Source organism: Haliotis cracherodii, unplaced genomic scaffold (genome assembly GCF_022045235.1).
Source record: "Haliotis cracherodii isolate W230 unplaced genomic scaffold, xgHalCrac1.p SCAF_6, whole genome shotgun sequence".
In the NCBI taxonomy this organism is placed as follows: domain Eukaryota; kingdom Metazoa; phylum Mollusca; class Gastropoda; order Lepetellida; family Haliotidae; genus Haliotis; species Haliotis cracherodii.
This window is the reverse complement of record NW_027266319.1, coordinates 35,212,552-35,225,285: the sequence shown is the minus strand read 5'-3', so window position 1 is coordinate 35,225,285 and position 12,734 is coordinate 35,212,552. Positions and strand designations below refer to the sequence as shown.

At 40.9% G+C, this 12,734-nt stretch overlaps 3 protein-coding genes across 5 annotated transcripts in view; 1 reads left to right on the top strand and 2 right to left on the bottom strand.

Annotated features, from left to right (window-relative positions):
• Positions 1–3,522: 3,522 nt before the first annotated feature.
• Positions 3,523–4,425, bottom strand: LOC139446381 (semenogelin-2-like). Its single transcript, XM_071227713.1, has one exon. The coding sequence runs from the start codon at positions 4,423–4,425 to the stop codon at positions 3,523–3,525; it is 903 nt and encodes a 300-aa protein (XP_071083814.1).
• Positions 4,426–4,964: 539 nt separating this feature from the next.
• LOC139445956 (ubiquitin thioesterase OTU1-like) lies at positions 4,965–9,013 on the bottom strand. Of its 3 annotated transcripts, none has more exons than XM_071227203.1 (2): positions 8,690–8,905; positions 4,965–6,275 (listed from the first exon to the last, which is right to left on the bottom strand). In XM_071227203.1, the coding sequence occupies exons 1-2, from the start codon at positions 8,849–8,851 to the stop codon at positions 5,334–5,336; spliced, it is 1,104 nt and encodes a 367-aa protein (XP_071083304.1). In that variant the 5' UTR covers positions 8,852–8,905; the 3' UTR covers positions 4,965–5,333. The 3 variants fall into 3 exon arrangements, with proteins under 3 accessions (XP_071083304.1, XP_071083306.1, XP_071083305.1); XM_071227205.1 differs by lacking the exon at positions 8,690–8,905 and adding an exon at positions 8,936–9,013 and having other exon boundaries at positions 4,967–6,275; XM_071227204.1 differs by lacking the exon at positions 8,690–8,905 and adding an exon at positions 8,916–8,995 and having other exon boundaries at positions 4,967–6,275.
• A 1,569-nt stretch (positions 9,014–10,582) lies between these two features.
• The window catches only part of LOC139445707 (6-phosphofructo-2-kinase/fructose-2,6-bisphosphatase-like), a 102,984-nt gene continuing 100,832 nt past the window's right edge, over positions 10,583–12,734 (top strand). The window contains exon 1 of the mRNA XM_071226905.1: positions 10,583–10,685. Within this exon, the coding sequence (XP_071083006.1) occupies positions 10,583–10,685 (103 nt within the window). The remainder of the gene's footprint in view (positions 10,686–12,734) is intronic.

Here is a 12,734-nt window from a genome sequence, read left to right as displayed (position 1 = left end):
GTTTAACGCCGCACTCAGCAATATTCCAGCTATATGACGGCGTTCTGTAAATAACTGAGTCTGGACCAGGCAATCCAGTGATTGACACCATGAACATCGAACCAAGTCAGCGAGCCTGACCACCCGAACATGTCAGTTGCCTCCTACTACAAGCATAGTCGCCTTTTACGGCAGGCATGGGTTACTGAAGACCTATTCTACCCCGGATCTTCACGGGTCCATGATCATGGTCTCAGTTAGCATCTGGGAGAGAGTCAACCTGCCTAGCTGCTGTCCGAAGGTCAAGTCCCGACTCACAGAAAGCATACTGTATTTAACCCTAAGGTAAATCACTGTCGGACTGCCAGGCATGGTGTTACTACCTTACATATATGTTCAGCCTGTTCGTGAGTGAGTGGGTGAGTGAGTGAGTGAGTATGGTTTTACGCCGCTTTTAGCAATATTCCTGCAATATCACGGCGGGGTGAAACCAGAAATGGGCTTCACACATTGTACCCATGTTGGGAATAGAACCCGGGTCTTCGGCGTGAGTCTGTTAGTCTCGCACCTCCTCCACAATGTTAAACTTCAGTGGCCAACCAGACATTCTCTGTTATTACAAGCCACAGATCCTACAGAGTGGTGCTGGTGGCCATGGTAATAATGGCCCTGCTGCTGTTATCTTATTTGTATTGGCAGCACTGTGAATACTTAAATTTTGGTTGGTTGGTTTGTTGTTTAATTCTGCACTCAGCAATATTCCAGCTATATGACAGCGGTCTGTAAATAATCGAGTCTGGACAAGGCAATTGAGTGATTGACATCATGAGCATCAATCCACGCAATTGGGATCGATGACATGCATCAACCAAGTCAGCGAGCCTGACCACCCGATCCCATGAGTCGCCTTTTACGACAAGTATAGTCGCCTCTTACAGCAAGCATGGATTGCTGAAGACCTATTCTAACCTGGATCTTCACGGGTCGAATACTCAAATAGATATATCTAACTAACTTAACTTTGGGAATACATACACTCATCACCAAAAGAAACACGAACCATAGAAACAGAGATGTATGTAGGCTAAGAAGATATGTTTCCAATGTGTACCACTTAATGACAATACTAACAGTCAGTCAAGTGTTACTACAGAATTTTTTTTCTTATCATGATATGCTGCCCGTGATTACCAAACTTTACACATTAATCCTGCACAAGACAAATGGTGCATCTCAAGTCATAGATCTATCATCTATGACGTCACATGTGATGCGTTCATGAGTGTCGGTTCACACAACATAACAGTATGTTCATTTGTGCATTTAACCAATCTAATATCTCTTGAATATGAGTAATTCTTCATATATTGACCAACGTCTATGGCATTCGCATTTCTTTTGTCGATGAGTATACATAATGTCCCTGTGAAAACCTGTATCCCCTGCCAAGCTGCCTATGATAAATGTCATTCATGTAGCACTGATCTGTCAAATGTCCATTAACGATGACCAGTGGTCTTCATTAATACCCTAGGTCTGCCTGTTCTTGGCCTGTACTATTTCTGCCTGGTCTGTCTGTAACGTTACACTAGGTTAGTTACAGCAACATGGGAGCAACCAAAAGCTCTAGCAATGAGGGCATGGGTGGCTGGCATCTGTGTGAGAGGGTGCAGTAGCCAAACAGTGAGTGAGTGAGTGAGTGAGTGAGTGAGTGAGTATGGTTTTACGCCACTTTTAGCAATATTCCAGCAATATCACGGCGGGGGACACCAGAAATGGGCTTCGCACATTGTACCCATGTCGGGAATCGAACCCGGGTCTTTGGCGTGGCGAGCAAACGCTTTAACCACTAGGCTACCCGACCGCCCCAGCCAAACAGTAATCCTCAGAATATATACAACACAAAGTTTATCTTCAAACACAATTTATTAACCTAACATATAATATATAATGTATAAAACATTTGGAAGCATTGTGAAAAAAATATTCTTCTTTATATGCGAATAAGCATAACAACAAGAATACCAAGGTAAATATAGCAATATAACATTTTGACACAATTCATTTTGAATAACCAAATCATTTGATATGAGAAGAAATACTACATCCTGATTCCGATATGTGCTGCCACACTATGGTTTCAGTGACAAGTGGGCCCTGGACAAGAAGATAACCCAGGTGACCAGTGACTGACAACACACATGGTTATCAGACTTGTGACGGACTGCATCTAATGCCATCGACTCCAATGCCATCACAGAGTCAACAGTCAACTAAGGAAAATGTAGAAGGGTGAGTGAGTGTAGTTGGTTTATGTCAACACTCTGGTGCAACCCAGAAGCATGTTATGGTGCTGACAAATCTAGAAACAAACTCCGTGAACTTTTTCAAACCCATGATCAGGTTCCTGGCAGGACTAGGGGACATAACTCTGGTTGGTTGGTTTGTTGTTTAACGCCTCACTCAGCAATATTCCAGCTATATGACTTCGGTCTGTAAATAATCGAGTCTGGACCAAACAATCCAGTGATTAATATCATAAGCATCGATCCACGCAATTGGGCTCGATGACATGCATCAACCAAGTCAGCGAGTCTGACCACCCGATCCCATTAGTTGCCTCTTACGACAAGCAAATAACTCTCCATAGGACATTTCAGCACCTTTGACTCGTCCACAATGCCTGAAATTTAAAACCGTATGAAATAATTCTGTTTTCATGTCAGCGACCATGTATAAAAGATTGGTTGGTTGGTTGGTTTGTTGTTTAACGCCGCACTCAGCAATATTCCTATAGCAAGGGCACAGACATGGTGTGAGATCTGACAGAGGGATTTCAATATAAAGGTTTGTTGGTAAGAACTGTGTTAATGACCAGTTAGCCTCAACATGTACATGAAAAAATTCATCTTGCCCTGTAGTTGTGGATTGTCAAAAATCAGGATTGGCACAGATCATGCAGATGAAAAATGAAAAAACATCACAGAAACTAGAACATGAACTTTTACCAACAACAAACAGTACCAATATGGTTTCTTTGCAGTACAGATATCTTGTTGAGTCCAGAAACTGTGCAAGTAGCATATATACTGCCATTCAATGATTAGCAACTAGCCGTTCCTTGGTTCAATGAAGGGCTACAATGCGGACTGAGTGATTTAGGTGGGTTTTATTAAGTTTTTAGAAATATTCCTACAACATCAAAGCAGGGAACACCAGAAATGGGCTCAACACATTGTACCCATGTGAAAATTGAACGCAGGGCTTGGGTGTGACAAGCCAATGCTCTACCCACAAGGCTACCCCAATGCTGATTGGAGGGGAGTTACTCTCTTACACAAAAACATGATAAATACAGGAGTGTGGGACATGGCCCTTTGATGTATAGGACACACGGGTTGCCAATCACTGTTGTTTCCAGCTGGAAGATTTACAAACAGGGCAGGATGCTTCAAATATTAAGTTTCTAACACAGGATTAGATGAAAAAATGATGAAACTTGTGATGAAACTAGATGAAAAAATGATGAAATCCATGAAAGATTCAAAGCATTTTTGGGGTACGATGACATGCCATCATCCATGTTGCCATGGTCCACCTGATCGGGGTCAATGACAGCCTATCATCCATGTTGCCATGGTCCACCTGATCAGGGTACAATGACAGGCTATCATCCATGTCGCCATGGTCCACCTGATCAGGGTACAATGACAGGCTATCATCCATGTCGCCATGGTCCACCTGATTGGGGAACGATGACAGCCTATCATCCATGTTGCCATGGTCCACCTGATCAGGGTACAATGACAGGCTATCATCCATGTCGCCATGGTCCACCTGATCGGGGTACAATGACAGCCTATCATCCATGTCGCCATGGTCCACCTGATCAGGGTACAATGACAGCCTATCATCCATGTCGCCATGGTCCACCTGATCAGGGTACAATGACATGCTACCATCCATGTCGCCATGGTCCACCTGATCAGGGTACAATGACATGCTACCATCCATGTCGCCATGGTCCACCTGATCGGGGTACAATGACAGGCTATCATCCATGTCGCCATGGTCCACCTGATCGGGGTACAATGACAGGCTATCATCCATGTTGCCATGGTCCACCTGATCGGGGTACGATGACAGGCTATCATCCATGTCGCCATGGTCCACCTGATCAGGGTACAATGACAGGCTATTATCCATGTCGCCATGGTCCACCTGATCGGGGTACGATGACATGCTATCATCCATGTCGCCATGGTCCACCTGATCGGGGTACGATGACATGCTCTCATCCATGTCGCCATGGTCCACCTCATCGGGGTACGATGACAGGCTATCATCCATGTCGCCATGGTCCACCTGATCTGGATACGATGACATGCTCTCATCCATGTCGCCATGGTCCACCTGATCGGGGTACAATGACATGCTACCATCCATGTCGCCATGACTGATAACCCTCCTACAACAGTCACAGGTTGCTGGGCTTCAGTTCTAACCCTGAATCCCCATGGAGTATCAACATTTAAGTGGAGCGATGTCATACATCTGGTATAATTTCACAGATCCATCACAGTTCATATGATCCATCACAGTTCATATGATCATCACAGTTCATGTGATCATCACAGTTCATATGATCCATCACAGTTCATGTGATAATCACAGTTCATATGATCCATCACAGTTCATGTGACCATCACAGTTCATATGATCCATCACAGTTCATGTGATCATCACAGTTCATATGATCCATCACAGTTCATGAGATCATCACAGTTCATATGATCCATCACAGTTCATGAGATCATCACAGTTCATATGATCCATCACAGTTCATGAGATCATCACAGTTCATATGATCCATCACAGTTCATGTGATCATCACAGTTCATGTGATCATCACAGTTCATATGATCCATCACAGTTCATGAGATCATCACAGTTCATATGATCCAATGATGGGACACATGGTTCATCATGGTCCATAAACATACTGTCATGTGTTAGTGAGCATTTCAATATCCTGAGATCAGATTCCTCCAGCAAAGGACTTCATGTCATGTTTGTTGGGTCACACAAACACCACACAGTCCTATCATTCACTTGTCACCATACTGTCTATACATACAAATAATACAAAACATCCAACCTAAAAGATAAAAAAGATAACATGTTGAATGAAATCAGGATTAAACTGTTAATTCATCATTTATATTGAAATTATCTAATATTGTACTGTGTAGTTTTCCAGACTGAGAGAAGAGAGAGGCAGAAGTCCTTCTAGAGTCGGGCGACCACCTGCACCATGTACACAACAACCTATGGATGGACTGGTAAGTCTCTTCCTAGTATTCTCCAAAGTTTACATGGCCAGTTTTCTTAGCATGACATTGAGCTTCTTCTGTTCCCGTCAACCCCACTTGGCAGATGAGGCAGCGGAGGGAGAAATTGGCCACGTCCGTGAACTGTCGACTAGCCTTGGCCTCAGCTGCTAGCTCCATAGCTTGTGCAAGCACCATCTCGTCTGAAGTTGGGAATTTTGTTTCAATTGGTCTGCTTGGGTCTGTTGGTTCGAGAATAAGAGCATCATAATGGACCCCATCATAGATAAGCAATACACGCTCTAAATAATTCTTGTCTTCTCCAAACCTATCTATTCTCCCAGTCTGTGTGTCAACAACGTCAATCTCTACTTGATAATAGCGAGACAAAATAGACAACTCTATTCCTCCGCCCCACGACTGATCGTCTAGTATCCAGCGACAATAGTTTTCATTACGTTTCCCAAGGAACCCAGCGTTGTAATACTCAGTGTCTCCGCACACTATATCCGCTATAAGGTGACGCATCACTTTGGCACATGTTGTATCCACGACACCGTCCGTCATCACAGTATTCACACTTGTGAACAGACATGAGTTATTGGCAGGGACAACTTTACGTATAAGCATCCCCTTAATCCCTGACAGAAGCTGGGACTGAAGGGCTCGGTCCACTCTCTGTTGTTTCAGAATCTGTGAGCCCTTCTCTTCCTCCACTATCAGAGTGTCTCCTGATCGGAATGGCAGAGTCTCTATTTCTGCGGAGTCATCAGTTGTGTTGATCACCTTGGGTGGGTAGCCCTGTCTGATCTTGATGCTGTCTTTGGGAATGTTGGCTAGGTCGGATATCATCTGTTTTAGCCGCCCCACCGTTGTGTTGAGAGTTACCCCTGTCAGGTAGTGTTGACCAGTGGGAGTCTTGCATCTCAGCTGTATCTGCTTGTTGCCAATGTTGGCCATCTTGTCCTGAAAGACAAACCACACACTTGAATAGATGGGACTGGACAGGTCAGAATGACTGTATTTCATCTCAAACTGAGTGTTTGTTGTTTAATGCCGCACTCAGCAATATTCCTGCTATATGATGGCAGTCTGTATATAATTGAGTCTTGACCAGACAATCCAGTGATTGACATCATGAACTTCGATCCACAAAATTGGGATACAATGACATGCATCAACCAAGTCAGCGAGCCTGACCACCTGATCCCATTAGTTGCCTCTTACAACAAGCATGGGTTGCTGAAGACCAATTCCAACCAGGGTCTTTGCGGGCCGACAATTGGGAGTGAACCTGGTAAAAATCTTAACATAAGCAAGAAGTATAAAACAAAAGGATTATGACTGGAGTCTTTGATGAGTTGATGGTATGCAGGGGGTAACTAATGACCTGGATCACACTTGATTGATAGTTGGGGTTGGAGTCTTTTGATGATGAAAGCCTCTTGGGAGTTTTCTGAGCATGGGTATAGTACTGACTAAGAAATATAATCAACAATCTGATCAAGGCAAATCTGTGACTCATGACCATAATATCCTGGCCTGCCTAAAGAGACAAAACTCTACACTAGGACCTGCACAATGAAGATCTGGGCCCTGTTCCATAAAGCGATCAATAGTCGTGGCGCTAAGATCACTTTATGAATCGGTCACACCGGGAGCCCCTATCATCCCGGGAACCCCGAACATCATTATTCGGAGCCCCTAGGTTTCACAAACAAAAAGATCCAGGTAAACTCCTGAAATATGTCATCTACACGCTCTCAGTGGATACTAGACCATCTGCACCCACGGGAAAATTCTCGTCAGATTCGCACCAGTTTGAAGCATCCATACTTTATTCATACCCAAACTTTGAGAACTCATACCCATTTATTTCTGAAAGCAAGATGTCTGGAACAGATTTGCTTTAACCTGTATAGACCATAAAATTGACCAAAAATATATGTTTGTAATCATATATTCAGCACTACAGTCTCATATATTCTGACGAGCACTTTCATAGCAATATATTCATAGCAATATATTCATAGCAATATTACATTTCCAAAATTCATTTGTTTAATATTACCAACATTCAGAAAACATTTCCAATATTCATTCATTATACATTTCAACATTCATTCATAAGCATGATAAGCTGGTGAATACAATCAACAAATCAACTCAATCAATGTGAAGTGACAGTGAATGACTACTGAAGAGTCATTCCCTCTTTAATACATGTACACTAGTAACCATGTAACATTAGGATTAAATCAATTGAGTTATCTCAATTGGCCATGATGGAATATTGTTGTTTTAGTATTTAAACTACTTTGTTCTTGGAAGTCAGGGATTGTTACTTAATTATGTGTTGTTACGTGAAACACAAAATAAACAAAGTTATACGTTGGCCTAGCTGAAAACATGTTTAAGTCAATTAATGTTAAATGTTTGAAATCATATATCTTTGCATTGGGTACAAATTCGCTTTTTTGGGTACGAATCATCCAGTTGATTAGGTACGAATGGGTATGGGTTAGCCAACACTTGGGTATGAGTCCGGCCAAAAAATGTTTGGGTATGGATCTCCGTGGGTACGGATTATCCAGTTCCCCTCTAAATTCTACCTAACAATGCACTGGCATCCTCCAGCTATCAAATAAACCATTATAAACATGTAATATTACTACAGTAGGGTTGGCTTTGATTTATGCATTAAACATTTAAACGACTTGCTGTTAGATATGTTGCATGTGTATTTAATCTCAAGAGGCAGCACATCCTTCCATGCAATTATGACATCATTATTGTCTGCACAGCATGACATATTATTTGCAAAGAAGGAACAAGGAAGGGGAGGCAGGTATTTAGCCCTTATCCTTCTTCTCGACAACTACAACTTCTTATAACTATATAATGAGATGGATGTAAAAAACAATACCAATACGCAGCTCTTACATTTTGAATATAGAATGATTTGCTTAAGAATGTAAGAATGTTCCTTCCACCTACACTAAAAAAAGGAGCAGGCAAAATATATCCGCTACCTGAGAGAAATGGTTATGTTGGATATACTGTTTTATGATTTGGTTATTTTAAACAAATGTGGGTATGATATACTTTGGTGTACTGAACCCACCTATTCTACCTACCATAGCAACAAGATTCCTCATTGAAAACAATTATTTATATTGTTGTTGACATCATAAAAATGTCTTATGACAATACATTTTTTTAGTAGAAATGTATTTAATATGCTGAATGATTCACCTGTTCAAAATTCACTACTGGCGGCTTGTCTAGTGATCATTTCATTTTAGTATTCAAAAAGTTATCCAGCTTACAATGATTGATTTCAATACACAATGGTGTGATTTGACATTATTGCTGCTTACCGTTGACTGGGCATTCCCTAAATCGGAGTGTGTACAATCTGTTTCGCTTTCAGACTCGCTATCTGAATATTTACTACGAGTGTAATTGTTAACATCTCGTGTCTTCTCTCGTCCTCTTTCAGATGAAACTATGTTTCCTCTAGAACAAAGGGCACTACCCATCTAATGACTCAACAAGCCCATGGAACAAGGGTACATGCTGTTACTCGCAAAGCTGACGACTTACCGACTGCCTATCTGACCTACTTTTCGTATCCAACCAAGCTCATATATTTGTAAACACGCAACGCAGCTGTGTAGTCACACTTCTTACGGGCACTTGAGGGACAAAGTTGAACGGAAATGTGTTGACGTCATTGATTCTGGGTCCCGTACTATTTCCCTTACGACAAAAAAACATACGGTATTGAGACATGTCAGTCTGCATCTGACTGCAAACAATTTGTGGCGAATTAATTCACTGTTAGGTGAACTATTGTATTAAAATCGCCACTCGTGTTATTCTAATGGTGGTTGTTGTTATCGTGGTTTGGTAAGAATGCTATAGCAAAGTTACCTTGAACTGAAATACTGCATAACAGTATGTGTGGCGGTATATATATACCTATGAGAAGTTTCTGTTCGACTGGGAACGAAAGAAGCTGATATTTTCTGAATACCATTCCCAGAAATTCACACTCTTTTACATTCAAAGCATAACATTTTTGGGTAATTTTTACGAAACAATTAAAAATATTCTTAAGTGAGTGAAGGTGGAGATCAGGTAATTCCAGGACGATTTCCTTCGTGAACCCCTCCTTCTCTATCTTACAGATTGATCTCGCAATAAGTGATCTCTCTGAATACACAGGGGGCGATGGGGTAGCCTAGTGGTTAAAGCGTTCGCTCGTCACGCCAAAAACCCGGGTTCGATTCTCGACATGGGTACAATGTTTTAAGCCCATGATATTGCTGGAATATTGCTAAAAGCGGCCTAAAACCATACTCACTGAATACATAGCGATACATTACGTACGTGTTCACTGTTTCTCCCCATGGATATGCCAGCAAGTTGGTTATCTATAGACTGCTGTGATATTTCAACAGGAAGACACACGCTTGTTTAGACACCTTAAAAATACGAAACGTGTTTAATGTTGGAATTGTGTTTACCGTAGATCCTCATTTTTTGCTTAATACAATGTATTCATAGCAAATATATCGATCTCAATCAGCATTGTTACACTGCAGGAATTTTCGAGGTCCTGTTACTCATATGTTTTGGTTGGAAGAAGATCGAGTGATCAGATTTAGTGACTTGGCTTAGCTCGCGCCTTTACGACGTGGATCGATGCTCAAGCTTTCAGTCACTGGCTCGTCGGGTCCAGAGTGGTTTATTTACAGGCCGTCTTGAAATAGGGTTAAAATAGTGCTGAGTGCGGCGTAAATCAACACTCACTCAGATATATAATACATCGATGCATATCCATAAAACGCGAGTGTGGCATCTGTGTAAATTATTTACCTTTTTATCACATGCAGATGTTCGTATGTCGGCGTAATATTTTAATACACCTGTTATCGATATATAACAGGTGTTGATATATGTGATACAAGTAATAACCATTTGTGGACGAATCATCCTCAAATCCTAGGCATGTGTTTTTATTACGAATGATAATACAGTCTCAGAAAATCCAGTTGCATCCCATCGATCCAGCATTTTCAAAGGTAGGGGTCCATAATATCAAAATCCTCCCTCCGTTATTTTTACTACCTACAACATACTATTTCTGTTTTTAAAATTTTTAAAAGAAGGGATTCCGGACCCTCCACCCTGACTATGGTCATCAAACATAAATAATAGCTGTTTGGAAAGTCGCCTAGTGCATCTCTACATGTAAGAAACGTTATATGGAAAATACTACCAGACTTACGTACACACACATTGATTACGTAATATGCACGTTCACTCTGATCATGTCACACAAATTGAGCGTTCCGTTGCCAAACAAAGGTAGGATTTCGGTTTATAATAAATGTAGACACTTATTTTTTTTTCAGAACATGAATCCTACCCTTGTGAATTTTCGGTGTGACAAACTACAATTATGAACTATGTTTTAAGCAGTCATTCATAGATTAAGGCCTCGCGCTGGAGGGCGCATGATAAACATATCAAGGGCGACAACTCTTTCAGAAATAACTATTATGATCATTACAGTCATTATGTAAGTTTCTTTATGAACGTATGACTGCCCCATTGCTCTTGATGTTTTTACTGAACGTTACAAAACTGGTTTTGATATGCCTCTGAACAGAAACTCGTTGCGGAGAAAAAGTCTCTGACCTGTGGATAGATATTATTCGGTTTCGTATCATGCTATCTTATCTCTCTTTCTTGAGTCAACAAGAGCCTGTTCATGAGCTGTTCAATTTTAAGACTGAGCTGTCAATAATAACCTCCTTGACGAGGTCAACTGAATAGACCAATAAGAATGTTATTGGGGGTGGTGCAAGTATAGATTTGACATATCGTTATTTTACTGTTACAAAAGAATTAATAATGGTTTGACAGGTTGGTTAGATTATTATTATGGGATTATTATTATTATTATTGTTGTTGTTGTTGGGATTATTATTAGAAATGGGCACTAATCCTGTTGTAATGGTAAAGGTATCCTAAGGACTAGTAGAGATAGGCCAATTTTGAGGGGTTTGCTATATGTTATCATTATAAGGACTAGTGGACAAAAACTGTTAGTTCCTAACCCTTATTATTATTATTGTGAATGTATAGCCTTCAACAGAGTTGAGTGTCAAGGTCTGATAATGGATGAGGTTTCCTTGTTGATGTTGCAAGTTTCCTAGAACTGTTTATGTTGCAATGCATACTGTATAGTATCATTTCCTGTTGATTTCACACAAGTCATAAATATCGAAAACCGTTATCACTTTAGACTTTCATTGAAATTGAAAGGAGGTCAATCAACCCTTTGCAAGTTTGATTCAAGTCTTTCAAAACACATTTTTTTTACTGCTGATTTTTGTTTCACTGTTCAATCTAACAGTTATTCTAATTACCCAGAGGTATCAACCTGCTTCATATAATTTTTAGTAACAGGTAAACAGTAGCAATAAGACATCCGCGGTATAGTCAGGGATGAGTAGCTTTGATGACACTATCTTGTAGCACTATCTTAAGATGCCAACCCAAACACCCCTGTGCCCATTGATGGTCTCTCCCAAAGAAATTATACGGGTCAGTGACTATACGGATTACACTGAGCCATGGAGAAACCCCTGATGCATTGTCAGACAGCCCTCTCATTATGAGTGACTGCTCTGATATTTATTAATAACTGATCAATATTTAGTTAGCGATTATCAATCTCTCTAATCTATATCAATAGCCAGCCCTTTGTGGTTATACAGAAAACTACTGTCAGGCTGGTTTACAAAGTATGTTTATGGAGCGCAACATACAACAAGACAGATAACCTTTAGAATTCAGTATCACAAGTTCTTGTGAGGACCGTCTCTGCTGTAGGTCACCTGTCTCTGAGAAAAGTTACCAGTTTGTGAGAATCTGTCAGACTTAAACTCCCAAACCTTCAGATGTTAGCCTTAAAAGCTCACCAACTGAGCTATGTCTGCACTGTTAAATTGATTGCAAACATACTTAGCCATGCATGTCTCTCTTCAGGCATCTGATGTTGAGTTACTGAGTAGATATGAATGACTGTATTCATAAGTTGTAGGGTGATTTTGCGACAGAACAATTTGGGAGGGAACACTTAAAGGATAATGTCGATCATAGTAAGGAATGAGGAAGGGATAGGCATTGCTACAACGTCATGAGGATGAGCAAATGCAGCAAATGGAAGTTGCTTTGGTTCCATGACAGTTTCCTCTAGCCTATATATTCAATACCAAGCAACTACCATCTTCCCGAGATAAGTGAGTTAACAGACCATAAAAGTCCAGTTTCCACCCTTGCCGAACTAGGCTGGAATTCCTGAGCTCGATCGTAGCGCCACCAGTGGCTATTACAAGTTACGTCCTT